The sequence below is a fragment of the Protopterus annectens genome, chromosome 3.part0 (assembly GCF_019279795.1).
Source record: "Protopterus annectens isolate FY-2018-M chromosome 3.part0, PAN1.0, whole genome shotgun sequence".
NCBI classification, from domain to species: Eukaryota; Metazoa; Chordata; order Ceratodontiformes; family Protopteridae; genus Protopterus; species Protopterus annectens.
The window spans coordinates 366597401-366615790 of NC_056731.1; the positions used below are offsets into that span (position 1 = coordinate 366597401).

Sequence of the window (18390 nt, forward strand, 5' to 3'; positions counted from 1 at the left end):
CACCCTGGGGGCTGTGGTGAGACCAAAGGGCAGTGCACAAAATTGGAAATGACTGTCTCCCAGGCTGAAGCGCAGATACCTCCTGGACGCCTGATGTATCGGTATGTGATAATAGGCGTCCTTGAGATCTATGGAGCACATCCAAACATCTTTCTCCAATAATGGGAGAATGGATTGTAAAGTGACCATTCGGAATTTGGACTTCATGACGGACTGGTTTAGTTTGCTGAGATCCAAAATGGGTCTCAGGTCCCGTGTCTTTTTTGGCACTAAAAAGAACCTCGAGTAGTTTCCGGATCCGATCTGGTCTGTGGGGACCGGTTGGATGACTCCTTTTTCTAGCAGCTTTGAAGCTTCTATGGCTGCAATTTCCCTTTGACTGGGTGGTGGGTCCGGGATTTTTTTGAACGGTGGGGGAGAGTGTGTGAAGGGAATGGTGTAACCTCCGGCAATTATCCGAAGCACCCATCTGTCCTGAGTAATAGACTCCCAGGCTTTTAGGTGCTTGGCAAATCGGCACCCGACTGGCTCCGGAGCAGCACAGCCGGGCAATCCCTCATGAAGTGTGGGAGGCTGAAGAGCCACGAAAGGACTCGCGGTCTCCAGTGTTGCGGGGATCTCTGCCGCCTCTGGGACGGCGTCTCCCAGAAAAATTTCCCCGTCCTCTGCCTCTGGAAGGGGAATCTTCCTGCTGTTGAGGAAAGAATTTCTGTGATTTGCGGAACCACATCTTCCCTCCTCTTTTAGCCTTGGGATAAGGCCGAAAGGGAGTGGAATAACGTGCTCCTCCGGCAGATAGTCTTTCCCTCTTGCTCACAGCGGGTAAGAGTGTCTTTTACCTTGGGTCCAAACAAAGAGGACCCATCAAAGGGAGCATCGGCAAAGGAAGACTTGAAGGCCTCCGCAAAATGACACAAACGGAGCCAGGCTTGTCCCCGTAGAGCCACGCCTGTGCCTGCCGCTCTGCCCGCCCCTTCGGCCGCATATGAAATGAGCCTCATGGACGAGTTAGAAATCGAGGTGAGGATAGCCAACTGAGAGCTAACCGACTGGGCTAGCTGCTCAGGTAGGTTACCTGAGAGGGAGTCTGAGAGCTCCTTGACCAGATCCCTCTGTAGTCTGGTGAAATGTGCCAAATAATTCAGGGACCTCAGAGTAAAGGCCGCTGAAGTCAGGGTGCGCTTCCTGCCGTCCATGCTCCTAGACTCCTTATTAGGAGGATGGACGGAAGTTGAGCCTCTGCCACGTCCTGCTGGGTAGCAGATGCCACCACCATGGCATCTACAGCCACGCCTTTAGTTAAGAACTCCTTCTCGGGTGGGGCAGACAAAAATTTGTTAGGGCGAGAAGGCACTGGTTCCACAGTATCTGGATGTTCCCACGCCCTCCGACAAACCAAATCCAGGAGCTCGTCGAAGGGTGGAGACACCCAGGAGGCGGAGGGCTGAGCCCCGAAGGCCTTGAGAAACACCAACTCATCAGCGGAGGGGGGTTTGGAATTCCAGCCGCCTCGTTGCTTAAGGATCTCTAGAATGTCCGCAAATGAGACATCATCCGAGGACGACTTTGGGGACCCCTCCGCATCATCAAGATCAGTGTCCGATGTAATAGACTCGGGGGAGTCCACGTGCTTCCTCTTGCACGATCTCTTCCTTGGGGGCTCCTCCGAAGACAACTCCGAAGAACCCTCAGGAGGAGGGGAACCCCCAGTGGGGGTAACCTCAGGCCCCGGGGCTCCGCTGCTTAGAGACAGGGGAACTGCCAAAGACCCAGTCTCCATGCCCAGGGAAGGTGCCGGTAAAGCCGCAGAGATGGCCGAAGAAGACTTGGCCAAAGCACTCCTCATAGCTCTGAAAGCCGGACCCCCAGAATCCTGGGAGGGTCCGGTCCCCCCCGCGGCCGAAGCACCGAGAGGGAGGCTCGGAACCGACAGCATTGGTCCCGAAACGTCACCCCCGGGTCCGGCCGAAGAAGTCCGCGTGCTAAACTCGGACCTGAAGGCCGGGGTTGGAGTAAGGGTCGGAGCCGACCCTAGTATCTCTACTGGCTCCATCTGCACCTGCTCCGACAGAACCGAAGCGGTCGGAGGAGGAATGGCAATGGAGTGGGCTATCGGCTCCGAAGCCAATTGGGTCGGAGCCGAAACAAATTTCTGGAAGACTGGTGACTGGAACAGTCTTTGGAGCACCCTGTCTATGTCCGAATCTGACATCCTAGATGACCTGGAAGAGACCGAATGGGTCCGAGTAGGCCTCTCCAACGGCTCCAAGGGACTAGGGGACCGGCTCCGAATCGACTCTACAATTATCGGCGCCGAAGGAATGTCCAAACCAATTTCCATCGGTGCCGAAGAGGGCTTCAGCGCCGAGGAGGAAGTGTCTGAGCGGACAACCTTCATCGGCTCCGAGATCAGTGGAGCCGATGAAGATGACCCGCCTCTCGATGCCCCAGACGACGGCTCCGAACCCAGAGGAGTCGAGGCTGGAGGCATCGAGGCAGACTGTTTCGCCCTCGGCTCCGAAGTCCGTGGAGCCGAAGGAGAAGCCTGCCTATGTTTTTTGGCGGTCGGTTCCGACGGACTGGTCGGAGCCGACGCCCTTTGCTTTTTAGTAGGAGCAGGAGAGGAAGCTAATGCCTCTTCAAATGAAGGTTTAATAAGGCCTTTTAATATAAGTTTATTTTTCCTCTCTTGGAGGACCCTCGAGGAAAACGCGTGACACACACTACAGGACTCCTGTAAATGTTTGGAGCCCAAACAGTACACACAGAGAGAGTGGTCGTCTGTGATCGACATCTTAAAACTGCACTTAGTGCACTTTTTAAATCCTGAAGGCCTAGGAGCCTGTGACATTATGGCAATCCAAATACAGTGAACTAGCCAAGAAGAAACACAAAAAACACACTGACTAACACTGAAGAATTTTCTTTCCTCTCTCTTCTTCTTCTTTTCTTTTCTTTTTTAACAAGGACTAAACACAATACCAAAAAAGAAGTAACGGATCCAAGACCCCTAAAAATAATAGGGAATTAGCCAAACAACGAACTGACAGGGGAAGGCCCTTCAACTCCGATGGGACCTCTAGTCTGACAAAAACACAGTCACTACACAATATTTTACCAAGGAAAAATACTCATTCATACACAAAAACCACTAGATAGCTGTTAAAACAGCTTTTTGTTGAATTTTAAAGAAATTCCTGACAGGAAAGTAAGTGAAAAACACTACTTAGCTCAGCCAAGCTCGAAGACAAAAAGACGCCAAGGACCCAATCAATCACAGTCCGCTATTGCACGTTGTAAAACGCACTCAGCCAAGCTCGAGACCACGTCTTCGCTTGTTAGCGGCAAACGAGATCTGGGGGACTGGTAGTGGTGCATCCGGGGATATAGTAAGCTCAGCCAATAAGAGACTTCGCTCTTTGGCATAAGCGTGCCGAGTCGGAGCTGAGGGATCGGCTCCGAACCCATCAGTCAGAATGTAGGCGAGATAGGATCACATAACATCTTCACATACAGATGAATATTTACGAAGACATTGGTACATTATAAAGTTTTGGCAATCATTTCATTGGATTTAGCTTATTAACAAGGAAAATCGTAGTGCGCAACAGCTATGGATATTCATACAAAAATAGGTACAATGACACTATCAAACTGTAAAGTCACACACACACACACAATTGTTAATAGAAAAGAAACAAGCTTATACAGGTAAGATTATGTCTAGGGACAGGTTAAGTAGTTAGTCTGGGTTAACACAGGGGCATTACCAGTGTGATTTAAGGTAGGGTTTTAGTCTGCTTTTAAATAGGTTAGCTGAGGATAGGGAAGTTAGGCGAATAGGGAGGGTGTTCCAGGTTTTACCCATTGTATTAGAGAAGAATGAGTCACCAGCCGAATTATTGCTTTTAGCCATTTGTAACGGTAGTTAGATGAGCGTAGGGTTTTGAGACTATTATAGGGGTGATTAGCTAGTGAGTATTGGTGCATTTGCAGGTTGATATATGGGCTACTATTAGTTGGTTCATAGTATTAGATTTGGCAATTCTAACCAGCCTAGTTGATTAAGACTGTTACAATGATGGGTTCTATAGGTTGACCCAGTTGCAAACCTGGCAATATTGTTGTAGGAGATAGTCCGCTTGTTCAGATTGCTTTTACATAGTTTAGTATAGACAGGGGAGGCATACAGTAGGGGTGAGATAAGGTGGGTACGGGCAGTAGTGGTCCTGGCTAGTGGAGTCAGAAAGGGTTTGATCCTGTAGAGGGAACCTAATTGTTTTTATGGTGTTATTAAATATGAGGCTCAAAGGTGAGGTTATCAATTAGTACACAGTAGTTTTGTGGTAGGATCAGGAAATATGATAGTTCCGTTGCTAGATGTTACAGTAAAGTTCAGTGGGGTGGCCCTACGGGTGGGTGTGAACAGTAGCATTTTTTTTTTTTTTTGGGTTCAAGATGAGATATCTGTGTAGAAGCCATTTTTCAACTATGCTAGAGGTGTTTTGAGTTGGGGACTGAAGTCAGATTGGGAAGTGGCTGAACATATAAGTGTGGAATCGTCTGCATATTGGATACAGGTAGCTTAAGGAATTACAGAATGAAGGTAGTTTGTAAAGATAGAGAAGAGGAGGGGGCCCAATATGGAGCCTTGAGGGACACCAAGGGAAACTGGGAGGTGGGAAGACAAGTTATTTTCCAATAGTACAGTCTGTTGCCTATTTAAATAGGACTGGAACCACTGTACAGCAAGTGCATCCAATGACAGGTTTTTAAGCATGTTTATGAGGAGGTGGTGGTTAACCATGTCAAAGGCTTTTGACAGATCAATAAAGAGGGCTGAAGACAGAGTGTCGTTATTTTGATTTCTATTAATGCAGTTGGTAAAGGATATGAGAGCAGAAGTGGTGTTATGAAATGGTCTGAAGCCATGTTGGCAGCTGGCTATTAAGTTTTCTAGTAGGTAGCTTAAAAGTTGCTTATGAATGCATTTCTCCATTATTTTTGCCAAAGGGGATAATATGGCTATGGGCCTGTAGTTAGATATCTCTCTGGAATTACCACCTTTATGCAGGGGGATATGTGAAACTTTCCATACTGATGGGATGGTTCCTTCAGAAATAGTTAGATTAATGAGGATGGATATGAGGTAGGCTATGGCTTTTGCCGTTTTTGTGCAGGTATTCTGCAGGTAGTGCTGCGGTAGCGTTGTCGCCTCACAGTAAGACGCTGTCCAGTTCGATTCTCAGCTAGAGTGTCTTCTGCGTGGAGACATGCATGAATGGGCGTACCTTCGTTGAAGGTTGTGCGTCAGGGCTGGTAACTCTGCATGTAAAAATCAACTACCAAATCAGTAGCGAACCAGAGTTCCACCGTGGCGACCCCTAACCAGGAAAAGCCGAAAGAGACAACATTCTGCAGGTAGTAGGTCTGCAGAGAGTGTGGTGGGTTTAAGTTTCTGAATAAGGGTACAGACAAGGGATGTGGGAACAGGTTGAAAATGAAATAGATGGGGGCTGCTGGAAAAAGCAGTAGTAGAGGATATGGTGCCATGGGGGTAGCTAATTAGCAAGGGATTGAATGGTCTCTGTTAAAAAGAGTTGGCCATTTGGTTGGGATTGTTGTGATCAGAGCCCGAGGGAGTAGGTGTGCTTGAGCGACCTGGGTGTAAGAGGTTATTGATGCCTGACCAGAATTTCTGAGGATTATTTTGGTGGGTTTGTTGAAGTTGACAGTAACAGTTTCTTTTATCAGCCAATATGGCTTTTCTGTTTCATTTCTTAGCTGTCTGAACTTTAATTATTCTATAGGGCAATTTGTTGCACGCCAGCTGGCCCAGAGTTTATTTCTTTGGAGGATTGGTAGTTTTGGAGAGCCATGGGGCTGGTTTAGTCCTAGTTCTAATTGTGCATGTTGAGACATGGCAACCTAGAGTGGCTAAGAATTCTGAATTAAAGTATTTGACTGCATCATCTAATGGGAGGTGTTTCAGCGGTGACCAGTCACAAGCTGTAAATTCTGTTTGGAAGCTATCAGGGTTAAAGTTTTTGTTAGTTCTTATTGTCCTATAAATGGTTGGGTTTGGAATATCAGTCTTATACCTAATTAAAAAGGTGAGTGAGTGATCACTTATATCTACAGGGAGGGTGCCTGTTTTGTAAGTTTGTTGGTGACTATTAGTGAGAATCCAGTCTAGGGTGCTCTCCTTGTTATTAAGTTAGTTGGTTGTGGTAGGGGATGTGATGGTTTGAGTAAAACCATATATGTTAATATGAGTGGAAGGCTGTTCAGATGAACAGAACATCCAGTTTAGATTAAAGTCACCGAGTACTATGGTTTCTTGTGGGTAGTTGGTTGAGAGCCAACTGAGGATGGCTTCTAATGTGCTAGTATTACTGCCTGGGGGAAGGTAGACACAGATGATATATATGGATTTACATTTATTGAGCTGAATCTTGGAAATAAGAATTTCTGCATTACTAGATAGTGAAGGTTTGGAGTTTATTGAGATAACTTGTAATCCATATTTGTATAGTATAGCTACTTCTCCACCCTTCTTAGCATTACGATTGAGTCTCAGGATATTATACCCAGGGGGAATAACTACATTGTCTTGTATTGATGGCTTGAGCAATGTTTCAGTGAGACAAAGGATGTCAAATGCATGTGCATCCAATAAGGGCATGTAGGTGAGCAATTTTATTACTTATGCTCCGAACATTAAATTGAGCTATCAGGAGAGAGTTAGGGGGCCTGGTAAGCAAGTGTGTGTTAGTAGGAGTTGGTGTGTCAGGCTTTGTGGTTGTGCTCGAGTTTGAACCAGGGTTTGGGTGTATATCAACATCTATAAGGGAGTGGACCTGTATTCTAAGGGTGAGTTGTAAAAGTTTACATATTAGGTTCTGGAATTTCTTGGCTCTTGGGCTATAATAAGTGATGTGAGCGAGTCTACAACCTTCAACCATTAGCTGGGTATATTCTTTTCATCCATTTCCTTTGTCTGCACTTGTCCCTTTAAATATTTCTCTCTCTTTTACCAAGTCTATCACCCAATTTGTGTCATCATTTATTTTAAAACCTTCATCTATGCCCTCCATTATTTTTCCTCATCCAATTTTTCTTCTATTTCTGCTACGTCTAAAATTTCTTCTTTGCTCATTTCTTTTTTCCTTACTCTTATTTTCACAAATCAGTCCAATAAAATGTCCCAATTATGTTACATTTATAACATTTCAATTCACATTTTTGCATCATGGCCCATTTCCCCACAATATACATTTTCTTCTTCTTACAGTTGCCTTTTTTTTTTTTTTTTTTTTTTTTTTTTTTTTTTTTAACACAGACACACACACAGTCCCCAGTATTGTATGAAACCCCGTATTCCCCTCCACATTTCTCATGCTTGTTATATGTACAAATTTTTTTTCTCTGTTTTTAACAATACTACAGCCCCATTATCCAGTCCACAAACTCCTTTTATTACAAACCTTTGCAATGTCCAGTACTTCTTTTACATAAAGTTTGTGTCCTTTCAAAGTCTCACTCCACCTCTGTTCACAACTTAATACGAATGTTCTTGTTTTCCTTGTTATATGCTTTTATTATACAAAGATTCCATGAGTTTGTCTTTTTTCATATTCTCCAAGAACATTTTCCACTGAAAAGGTGTAAAATCTGTCATAAAATGTGTCTGTTAATAAATGCTCTTACCTCACTGTGCTTTTTACACCCAAAGAGCTACTAAATTGCCCCACACTTCATATCTTGTCCATTTCTTTGGCTACTTTACATCCTTATGACTTACATTTTCTTCTGCCTTTTTCTTTTCTGCTACTTCTTGTCTTCTTTTACTTTCTCTGCGTTTGAATCCTTTAAAATCTCACAACTTTTCAGGATGGTCTCTGCATTTTCCTTGTGTATTTTCTTCATAATGCAACCCCCCCCCCCCCCCCCCCAAGAAAATGTCTCAATTTTCTGGCCCACTCTGCATCACCATTTTTTTAAGAAAATTACCCTGCAACAACTGGAAAGTTATAATTATATATCCATCATCTGCAGATTCATCTACATCAGGTTTCTTTAAATCATCTCCTCAGAATCCTGCACACATTCTCTGGTCTCAGTATTCTCGCTCTCCATTTCTTTCACCGCTCCATTGTCTCCCTGTTTCTTTGGGCCACCTCTCACCTGGAAAGGAAACAGAAGTGCTCATGCAAAATGGATCCCACTCGCAACAATGACGAGAAGGGGCAGTTCCCCATTTCCCTGGCCAAATTTCCCTTAGTAGTACATATACCACCGCCAGTCTCCCCTGAATAGTCAAAAAATGATGAGCAAAAAAAAGTCATGCAAATGAAGCCAGAAGATAAAATTCTTAGTAGCTTGGAGAGTTTTGGGGCCATATTTAATATTGTGCTGTTCTTACTGGCTTGTTAAACTGCATTTCTTTTTATTTCTTTACAAGTGCAATATCATTATTTGCACTGAGGACTTACTGCTGAATTGCTCTGTCACTGCATATGACCATCAATTACCACCAACTGCATCTGCTGGTAACAATTTTATTAACTATGTTCCATTACACTATGCCTGAAAATGGGCGCACACACATTTAGTTACAATAAACAAAACAAGTAAGCAAATAAGGAAGTAATCATTTAGAAAACTACTTAGATGAGTTTGGAAAAGAGTCACCACATGGAGAGGGAAAAAAAAAAAAAAAAAAAAAAAAGCATCAAGAACCATTTTTTATGCAACATTCTGCATCAAAATGCTCATCAGAGCTTCTCCCCAGTCATTTTCATTGTACTATGAGAAATCAAACTGCAATGAATTTCTACCCCAAAACCAACCTTTTCGTGAACTTTATTTTCATAAAGAAATATTTCACAGCAAAGACATGAAAGTTACATACTTGTTACAATGACAGATTTGAATTGAATTGCGTTTGTGGGTCTGTTCCTTAAAAATACTAACAACAACTTTGCCCTACAGGAACACTCAAGACTTTGAATACTCTGGGTAGTGTGTCAGAAAAGAAAACTGATATGTATTATGTACTCCCCATTCCCGATTCTCTTGTTCAAAAATGGATCCTTGCAGAGGGTGGTTAATGTATACTTCCTGTAACAGACAAGCACCAACAAATAAAGCTGGTCTTACTATGTGTACCAACTTACTCTTCTGTCTGTGATGCAAGATCTTGACAGTCAAATGTTGAGTCTCTCTACGGCACAGCCTTTACCCATTGCATGAGAGAGCCAACCCCTATTTAGAGAGATGGCCCTCCTTAGTTTTGACTAGTCTCACTACTTTAAATTGGATCACTTCACTCGTTCCCCTCCTCGTAGGACATTCTAAGAGAAAGTCAAGTGGATATTCCTCTAAATGTTGTGCCGTTTCCAGCTAGGCCCAAAAGGACTACCTTACTTGTTAGGTGGCACAGCTTTCTAGCATAAATATATGTTCGAACACTGTGCGTGTGTCTAAATTATATACACACACTACACAATATGCAAGTGCGTGCACCACACCTCTCTCTATCTATCCATTTATATCAATATCTATATATTTATACATTGCTATATTTTTAATCCCCTGCTAATATACACTGTTCCCAGAGCTTTCATTACTAGGCAAGTAACATCTTTTCTGCAGCCACCGTCCCCCAAACGGGAAATTTTAGGTATGTTCTTTGCATACCTCATTCTAGAAGAGTAATTGCTCTTAGCACTTCTCACCACTTTGATTACACTCAGTCTTACTGCACTGTGATAGTACTTCTGCACATCTTCTCACGACTCCTTCCTATGGGTTTTAAATCACTTGGTTCCTTGTCTTTCATACATCTGTTTGACATTTTGAGAGAGCCAGTTGAAATCTCCTTACATATTTAAATTTTTCATTCAGTCCAGGTGACTGCTTTCCTGTATTAGTCGCTTTATGGTCAATCCAGTTATTTTTCAGGGAACAGTTTTATCCTGCTTTCCAAAAACTTCACTATATACTAGTTGAAATGGATAACTGGTGACATCCACCTTTTATTTCTACAAGTACGGTTGGGTATGGACCGAGTCTAATCACGACCCTTTTAGGCACCTTTTGAATTTATTCATCTCCTCTGTACAAGTCTTACAAGGATTCTGCATTTCCACTGTATGAAATCTCTGAAGTGACAGACTTACTGTAATAACTATTTTACCTTACTATAAATACTTGTCTTCTGCTGCCCTTCACACAGTTGTCTTGTCTGTAAATCACTACTTAACACAGCACTGGTTTGCACAAACACATGAAGAGCTACATCTGAGAAAGTACTACAAAACAATGCTTAGTAGACTTTGGATGCATTTCTGTCTTGGTAGCAGATCCCTGGTCAAGATTCATAATGGTAAATATTTCAAAATTAGGTACACTATTTAATAGGTCTACACTTTCAGGGGTATGTTTTGAAATCGATCTATAACCTTTTATCTAGGCATCAAATGTGTCACTCCATTCCAAATTGGCAATCTGCAACAGTAAAACATTAATTGTAGGCAAATTACAACTGTATGCAAATCTCTAGCCTGTTCTGTCTATAACAGCATAAGTTCAGTCTTATGACTGTCTCTATATAGGTTCATAGGTGTGTACTGGGCTAATGGCCCTGGAGCCTTTACAAGCCAAGCCCATAGGATAACCTGGCACTGTGCCACCCAACCTTAGTTCCCAGTGCCTCTATCAAGTAGAGCTACTAGAGTGATCCACGGGGTGAATTTTCTGTTTTCCATCCACTCATCAAGATTTCTCTTGAAGAGGGCCAGTGAGGTGCTCTGCTTGACATGTATGGGAAGTCTATTCCATAGCATGGGCAGTCTCTGGGTTATGAACTTGTCCCTCCAGCATGTTCTGTTGATTGTGGTAATGAGGTTGAGGTCCCTAGAGTGTGTGGTGCGGACGGATTGGGATTTCTTGAGATATAGTATTTCTAACAGAGCTGTGTCAGACATGGCTTTGAAATTCAAGCAGAGATCGCCTATAAGTAGATGATATGAGACAGAGAATAGTTGGAGTTTTTTGAGTCTGTCCATATACGACAAGTGGTTAAGGCCTATGATCCTCTTTGTGAGGTACTTTTGTGGCCTCTCCAGTTGCTTCAGGTGTCTAGTGAGGTATATGCCAAATGGGGCATTGTAGTCTATGAGTGGCCTAATGAGGGAAGAGAAGAGGGAGACAATGACTTCTTTTCTTCCTGGATGCAAAACCCTTAGTAATGAGATGTGCCACACAGGACTTTCTGACCACAGTGACAATGTGGTGGTCAAAAGGAAAGAGAGGTTGCTGTCAACCTGTGTTCCCAGATCTCTTATAACACCTTCTGTGTTCAGTGGACTACCATCGATGTGGTAATTCAAGGGAACCAGGTTTTTCCCAAGGGGGGGGGGGGGTGACGACACATTTTTTGACATTGAGCTTAAAGCCATGGTTCTGACACCAGTCGTTGGTCTCAGTGAGGCCTTTCTGTAGGATGTGAACATTACTTGGGGAATTAATAATAGCTCCCAACTTGCAAATGTCTGCGAACTTTGTCAGCCAGAGTCCCTTCATGTTGGCCTGGACTTCAGAGAAGTAGATACCAAATAGGAGAGGACCCAGGACTGAACCCTGTGGGACCCCCACTCGTGACAGGTCTGCAGTCTGACTTAGAACCCATGGTGTGAAAGCAGCTGACTCCATCTGTGAACCAGTTTGCAACCCACCTAGTGATATAGGGATAGCTTACTGAGTTTTTCTATGATTCCTGAGTGGGGAATGGTATCAAAGGCCTTGGCCAGATCACGGTAGGCTGTATGAACCACCCTGCCTTCATCCACAGCTCTGGTGTCTGACTCAAAGAAGTCGACCAAGTTGAGCAGGCATGATCTACCCTTCATAAAACTAAACTGTGTAGGATCCAGAGTTTGGAGATTCCCTATATCCTTACTTATAAGGTCCATAATGATGCATTCCATAGCTTTGCATATCAGACTCATCAGGCTAATAGGGCGAAAGTTCCCAGGGTCTGTAGTGTAGTCGCTCCTCCTTTGCTGATAGGGATGACTGTAGCAGTGTGCCATTTGGTAGGGACAAAGCCTGAGGTGAGACTGCAATTCAACGGGGCACACAAGTGAGGTGCCAGTTCACTCTAGCTCATGTAGAACACAGCCAGGAATATTGTCAGGTCCCACAGAAGCTGTATTCTATGCATAACTTTTTGGTGGATTTATCATCTAAATTTCTTTTATCTTCTTAAACCTACAATTTCTTTCTAGAACCATATTTTACCATAGAAAAACAGATCTGTATTGGCAGCCCAGCTTCATCATCGCCATCACCACATCCTCCTCCAACCAACTGCCCTGACACACAAGGATGGTAGGATGGTAACCTGTGTTCAAGTAGCTTGTCGTCATGATGCTTCTTTCTGTTGGCTTTCTTGCTTTGCCTTAGCATGGGATCATGAAGATCTGGTGAAGAGTCCTTGTTCTCACAGAACTGAGGGTAAAAAGGGAAAGGACAAGTAGTCTGAAATGTTCTACTGCCAAGCTAAGTCCTAAAGTGAAAGAAGCTAGGAATCCCAATCTTACATCTGACAATTACAGTGGAAGTTTAAACAACTAGTAAACCAAACAATGAACTACTTCATTTGTAACATTTGTGCCAGACCAGCAAAGCCTTTTTAACTAAAAATTTGCTACAAAGTGTTATAGTGTGGTCCACTCACAGTACCTGTCAACCAATCTACAATCCACATACTACAAATGATGAACAATGCAAATCGTAATGAATCAGTGTTATTCCATGCATGTCCATGCTTCTGGACAACTAAGATATTCAGTAAAATACCTATAATCTGGTCCCATTCCACTGTAAACCATACCGACATGCTTGGTTATGGGCTCCACCTTATGTACACTTTGTTCATCATAAAGTATGGACTTCTGTTTTTTCTCTGTAGCCAAAACAACTCCATTTGAAGCTGGAAGAGAAAAAGTGCAGGTTATCCCAAGAAAAGAACACCATTCTCAGATACCAAAACACCATGCACACTGACCAGAACCTTTAACAGATGATTTTTCTGCACACTTTTTGCTTTATTTTGAAGAACCACACTAACATTAGAAACACCACTACTTGTAATTAAATGCTGTGCTTTACAATGCAATCTCCATATGACAAAATGTCAACAATTTTACAATACAAAGACTAATGACAAAGGAAAACTAGATTTTCAAATGATGCTACACATTACTCAGACCACAAAAACAGACCCGTTGAGTGAGAAAAGTTGTAAGCATGTGTGAAACTCATCTTTTACTACATTTGTTACTATGCTTCATAGCCTTTCAATTCTACTGCTCTACCTGGCTGAGTTACTAGTAGTTCAGGTGGATGTTAAAACGATGCCACATCACCTACCAAAGACAGCAGGGGGAAGTTCCGTTGCCCTGGCCAAATTTCCCCAAGTAGTACAAACACCACCTCAGGTTTCCCCTGAAAAGGGGGGGGTCACTAGCCTAGTTGGATTAACCCGAACAACCAAGGATAAAAAACATAAATAAAAAGTAGACAACTTTGTGGGGAAGGTAGCACCAATGTGGATACAATATGCAATTCTAATAAGCTTCTTGGATTACTTCAGACCACAATAAATAAAAAAATAAATACTATTTTAAGTTCTGAATAAACATGGCTTCACTATTATACCACACAGAATACACTTCCACATCACATCAGGGAATCAAAGCAAAAAACTTTCTTTATTTAGCTGCAAGTGCTTGAAGGATAAAGGGCAAACCTTTGGCCTTGCACTGTAAAAATTTTATCTGTAAACAGAAATGTCCAAACTGAGAAATTTTATATATGCAATGTTGTGTGGGCCACAAATGGCAGAAGAAAGTTTTATACTCCATAAAAAAGGTTACACAGTTACTACTACTCACAAAGGGGATAAAAATCACCGAAGAAAGACGGACAGGAAAGATAGTGAAACCAATAAAACTGCACAGCATGGCAATTAAAGACATGTCCACCATCACATTTTGTAATGCATTTATTTTATTTCATATACTTGTTAACTGGTAAGCCCACTAGATCCACATGTTTCTTTTCAGGGGCAACCCAGGAGTGCTGCCTAGTTAAGTAGCTTGAGAGTCACACAACAGGCAAATGAAAAGTAGAGAGGAGTTAAATCCCATACTTTTTTGGTACAGGAAAAAGCTCATTAATACAGCAGAGTCTTAATCCTCTGTGCTAACTGCCCAACATTTACAATGAAAATTTTCCATACTTGGCAAATTTCAGCATAAGCATGACTTTTGTATGAATCGGTAAGTAAAACAATCCAGTGATTTGTTCCAATAGAATACAACTCTTCTTATTCTGGTCTGAGCAGATAAGCCATAGCAAGCATAATTCTCCTTTAGAAGGGTACTGACAGCAAATGAACACATGCACCCAGCATACCAAGATAAGAGAATTTGAAAATTAAAACAAGAAGGGACATGCAATGCTGATCTCTCTAACCAGAGATGCAGTCACACTTGTATAGCAATTTTTGTAGCGATATGACTTACTACCGTGAACATGTGATCATAACATACTCTAAGATTCGAGTGCTAGTAACTGCTTCATAAGACTCCTTAAATCCTGAAGCACACACGATCAAAACGTAGTGAGCAGACATGTAAACATAGAAACAGTTCCCTAGCAGAAGTGCAAAACCTGAACTTAAAAACCCTCAAAACAAGAAAAAACAAAGGAAGTGCCAAAAAAATCTAGTAAAGCTGTATCCCCAACACCAAATGCTACGTAGAATAACTGACATCACTGTACCTCAGAAAAGGTACCATAACCACAGCTTTAGGTGCGCATAATTATAGTTTCAATCTTACTCTTCTGAAGATCACAACAGTGCTCTTAAGAATTTACAAAGGAACCGTACATACACTGCTTTTATAGGACACTACTTCACTTGAAGAATATAAATTAAAAGATCACTTTTAAATGTTGCAGTTATGATGCTGTACCTTTGATCCCTACAGACGGGGCTCCTGCTGCTACAGCTGCTAGGGCATATTCAATCTGAACCAGCTTTCCTGATGGGCTGAAAAACAGAAAAAAAAAAAAAAAAAAAAAAAAAAACATTTACTGGAATGCACATTCTAAAAAGCACTACATAAATACACATTTCCTTTCATACCAAACTCCTGATTTTTTAAAGTTTCAGCAACTACCTTAATACAATGAAACATGTGCAAATGTCACTGATGAAGCCAAACATTCCTTTAAGCAGAGCTGCACACACTCCAACAGCAACACGTACATCTGAACAAACTGCTGATACAAAATATTTCATGTACTAGCACCATAAAAATGAATGTTAACCAGCACGACTTAATGGCTTCAACCAAGGGATTACAGTTATGTTCTAGCAACCAAAGCACTACAACAGTCAAAACTGTACTTAGTGTCAGTCACTGACCGCAGCAAAGATAGTCCATCTGCTGGACTACCTTTACTTAGTATTTAGTCATCTACTCAAGCATCTTCGTTTTTAATCACAATTTTGTTTACACTAATGGCCGCCCTGAGTGCTGAGTTTATTTTATGAGAAAAGACAATTACAAATAGTGTGATATTATAGGTGGGTGAGCCAGTGTGTGCTCCAGCAAAGCTTGAGAGGAAGCTCAGCTCTGGCAAGGCAAACAGCCAAGAATCAGCCAAGCTGACCCCCCCCCCCCCACACACACACACACACACCTTTTTCAGACCACATCTGCAAGCTGTGAGAGCTAGCTGTTATAACTGGTCCGTGACAGACAACACTTGTGAAGGACTGAAGTTTTAGAGGTGGGAGCATTGCCACTAAGATATTTTTTTTTTTTTTTTTTTTTTTTTTTTTTTTAAGCTGAACTTCAGACTTTGTATGCAAGCTCTGACTGCTCTCCAGTAGGTCCAGTCTGCACATTAAACACTGTTTGGCGAAGAAGCCAGTGAGTGCAGTACGTAGCGCAAGCTAGAAGGCAATTTAAACTGCCAGTCTCCTGCTGGAAATTCTTGCTTTTTGGGCAGTTTGTAAGGAGAATATAATGGCAGATAGCTTTTGGAGGAGTATAAAGGATCTGTGTTTTTCTCTGGAGTTCTGAAGGTTGCCAGAAGTTTCTGTTAGCCAGGAGGAGGGCATGGAATAGAGCAAGGACCCTTAGCTCAACGTTGTGGGGTGGATGGGATCCATGTGCTACTTTTGCTTGGAGCCTGGACGAGAACAGCTTTAACATGTACATTTTCCTTATTTTGCTTTTTGGAGGACAGGACAGCCTAAAGGCAAGTAGTACTTAAAAGAATCCTGCAACTTATGTTAGTCCCTAGACTCTGTATAGGCAGATAAGTTGCAGGCTGAACTACATTTTTTACTTTAAAAAGCAGGGAAGTGGACTGGTGATCTTTTGCATTATTGTGTAATGTTTGGAAGGATATGAAATCAAATTCAAATGCCCGTTATTATTTGGGTTGATTCCTAAGATATAAAAAGACACCGAAATGTCAGGAGCTTAATTAAGAGAGTCAACCACCAGAAATGAACTTGATAAGCACTGAATACGAACAGTGTTGGAATGTATAAGAGAAACTGAATGAATATAATAAAAAGCTTATTCTTTCTCAAAGAAAAAAAAAAGTGGATAATTATTTAGGTACCTCACTCCGCAATCATTAGCCAGATAAATCACAAATTTACAAGAAATCGACCAAAAAATAAGACGCAAAAATATGGATATTCTCTGAAATTCTGGACAGATGAGAGGTACGATACTAAAACCTAGGCAGTAGAGGCAGAGATGAGGAAACTGTAGGCCAAGATATCGTTGCCAGATAGCTCTCAACCGCTTACCTCCAGAACTAGGGACAAAGCCAGAAATATTTAGGGACAGTTAAAATATTAGCACTTTAGATTACCATTTTCATTATATATTTTGCCGCTATAAACTGCATTTCAGCATCTTAGTCTAAATGTTTTAACATATTTGTGCATCTGTAAAAAAATGCATATACAGTAAGGTCTCACTTAACCGGCACCCGTGGGGATTTGTAGATGCCGCTTAAGTGCATATTCTGGTTGCTTGAGATATCCTTTGCGATTTTAGATTGGAGCCAATCAAAATGGCAAAGCAATGCCTCTTCTGTTCAATGCGGAACAGCAGGCTGTTCTACATTGAATAGAAGAGGCTCCCGACTGGGATTTTTGATTGGCTCGTATCTCGTTTGTCAGCATACGAACCAATCAAAAAAATTGCAAAGTGGAGCCACTTCTACTCAATGCAGAACTGCGGGCTTTTATGCTGCCATACGAGCCAATCAAACGCCGGTTGCTTTAGTCCCAAATAACTGGGACTTTACTGTACATGTTTCCAGCATATTCTTGCATCTGTAAAAATGGCTTTGTTCACTTCTTATGTGATCACAGTCATCCAGGCTATACTTGTAAATGTTCCATTGGGATCAGTGTCTTACTTCTGTAAACTAAAATGAACATGCATTTTCTGTAGTGTGAAGAGATGCATTTTTTTCTGAAGTCTAGAACTCTAAATGTCATTCATTAAGTGTAATCCATTATCTTTTCTCCCCCAAACCACCAGTATTTGGGGGGGGGGGGGGGGATTAAGAGGAACAGAGCAAAATTCTGAGCAAAATCAAGGATGTTCCTTAAGGGTAGTTGGGAGATATGAGTTATTTCTTTTAAATTTCTTTACTTATTTGACATTTATTAACCAGGAGAGTCTGACCGGGCTAGTGCCCTTTTTCAGCGGAGGCCTGGGGAGAAAAGCTCCATAGCACAATTAAACAAAAATTACAGAAATTGACTTAACATACAATAAAAATTAAAGGACTGTAGTAAAGGACCAAACATAAACAGCAAATGAGCAGCTTTTAGGTACAAGTTAAAAGATTAGTAAGAAATGCATTTAGTATAAGATATTTATCTTAAGGCAGGTAGCGGCAATAAGCTAGCAAAAAGAAAATGCCATAAGGATAGTCCTCCGTGGAGAACTGTGCTTTTCAAATGCTTATGTTTTGCAGCAAGTGTATCTGAGGATGGTAAGTATGAGGCAGTTGCAGGTGGGATATATGCATCAAATTACCAGAAGGTGAAAGTGAAGAGAGCGATTAGAAGTAGGTTTCTGTTAATTCATTTGTTAGGTGGTTAGTGTAACAGAGATACAGAGGGGAAGGGAGGAACAGGATAAAAGAGTAAGGAGAAGAAATAAAATAATGTGGGAGAGGCAAGGGTTCATGTGGGGTGATTGCACAGCCAAGACCAGGTGCTGTTTAGGTAATATATAAGAGTGTTCTTGAATTCATGGACATGGG

The 18390-nt window shown here is 42.1% G+C and overlaps 1 protein-coding gene across 1 annotated transcript in view; it reads right to left on the reverse strand.

Annotated features, from left to right (window-relative positions):
- Nucleotides 1-18390, reverse strand: part of PSMA2 (proteasome 20S subunit alpha 2) — a 278647-nt gene that overhangs the window by 209832 nt on the left and 50425 nt on the right. Inside the window, exons 2-3 of the mRNA XM_044064813.1 lie at nucleotides 15051-15127; nucleotides 12868-13000 (exon numbers count right to left, since the gene is read on the reverse strand). Of these exons, the coding sequence (XP_043920748.1) occupies nucleotides 12868-13000; nucleotides 15051-15127 (210 nt within the window). The remainder of the gene's footprint in view (nucleotides 1-12867; nucleotides 13001-15050; nucleotides 15128-18390) is intronic.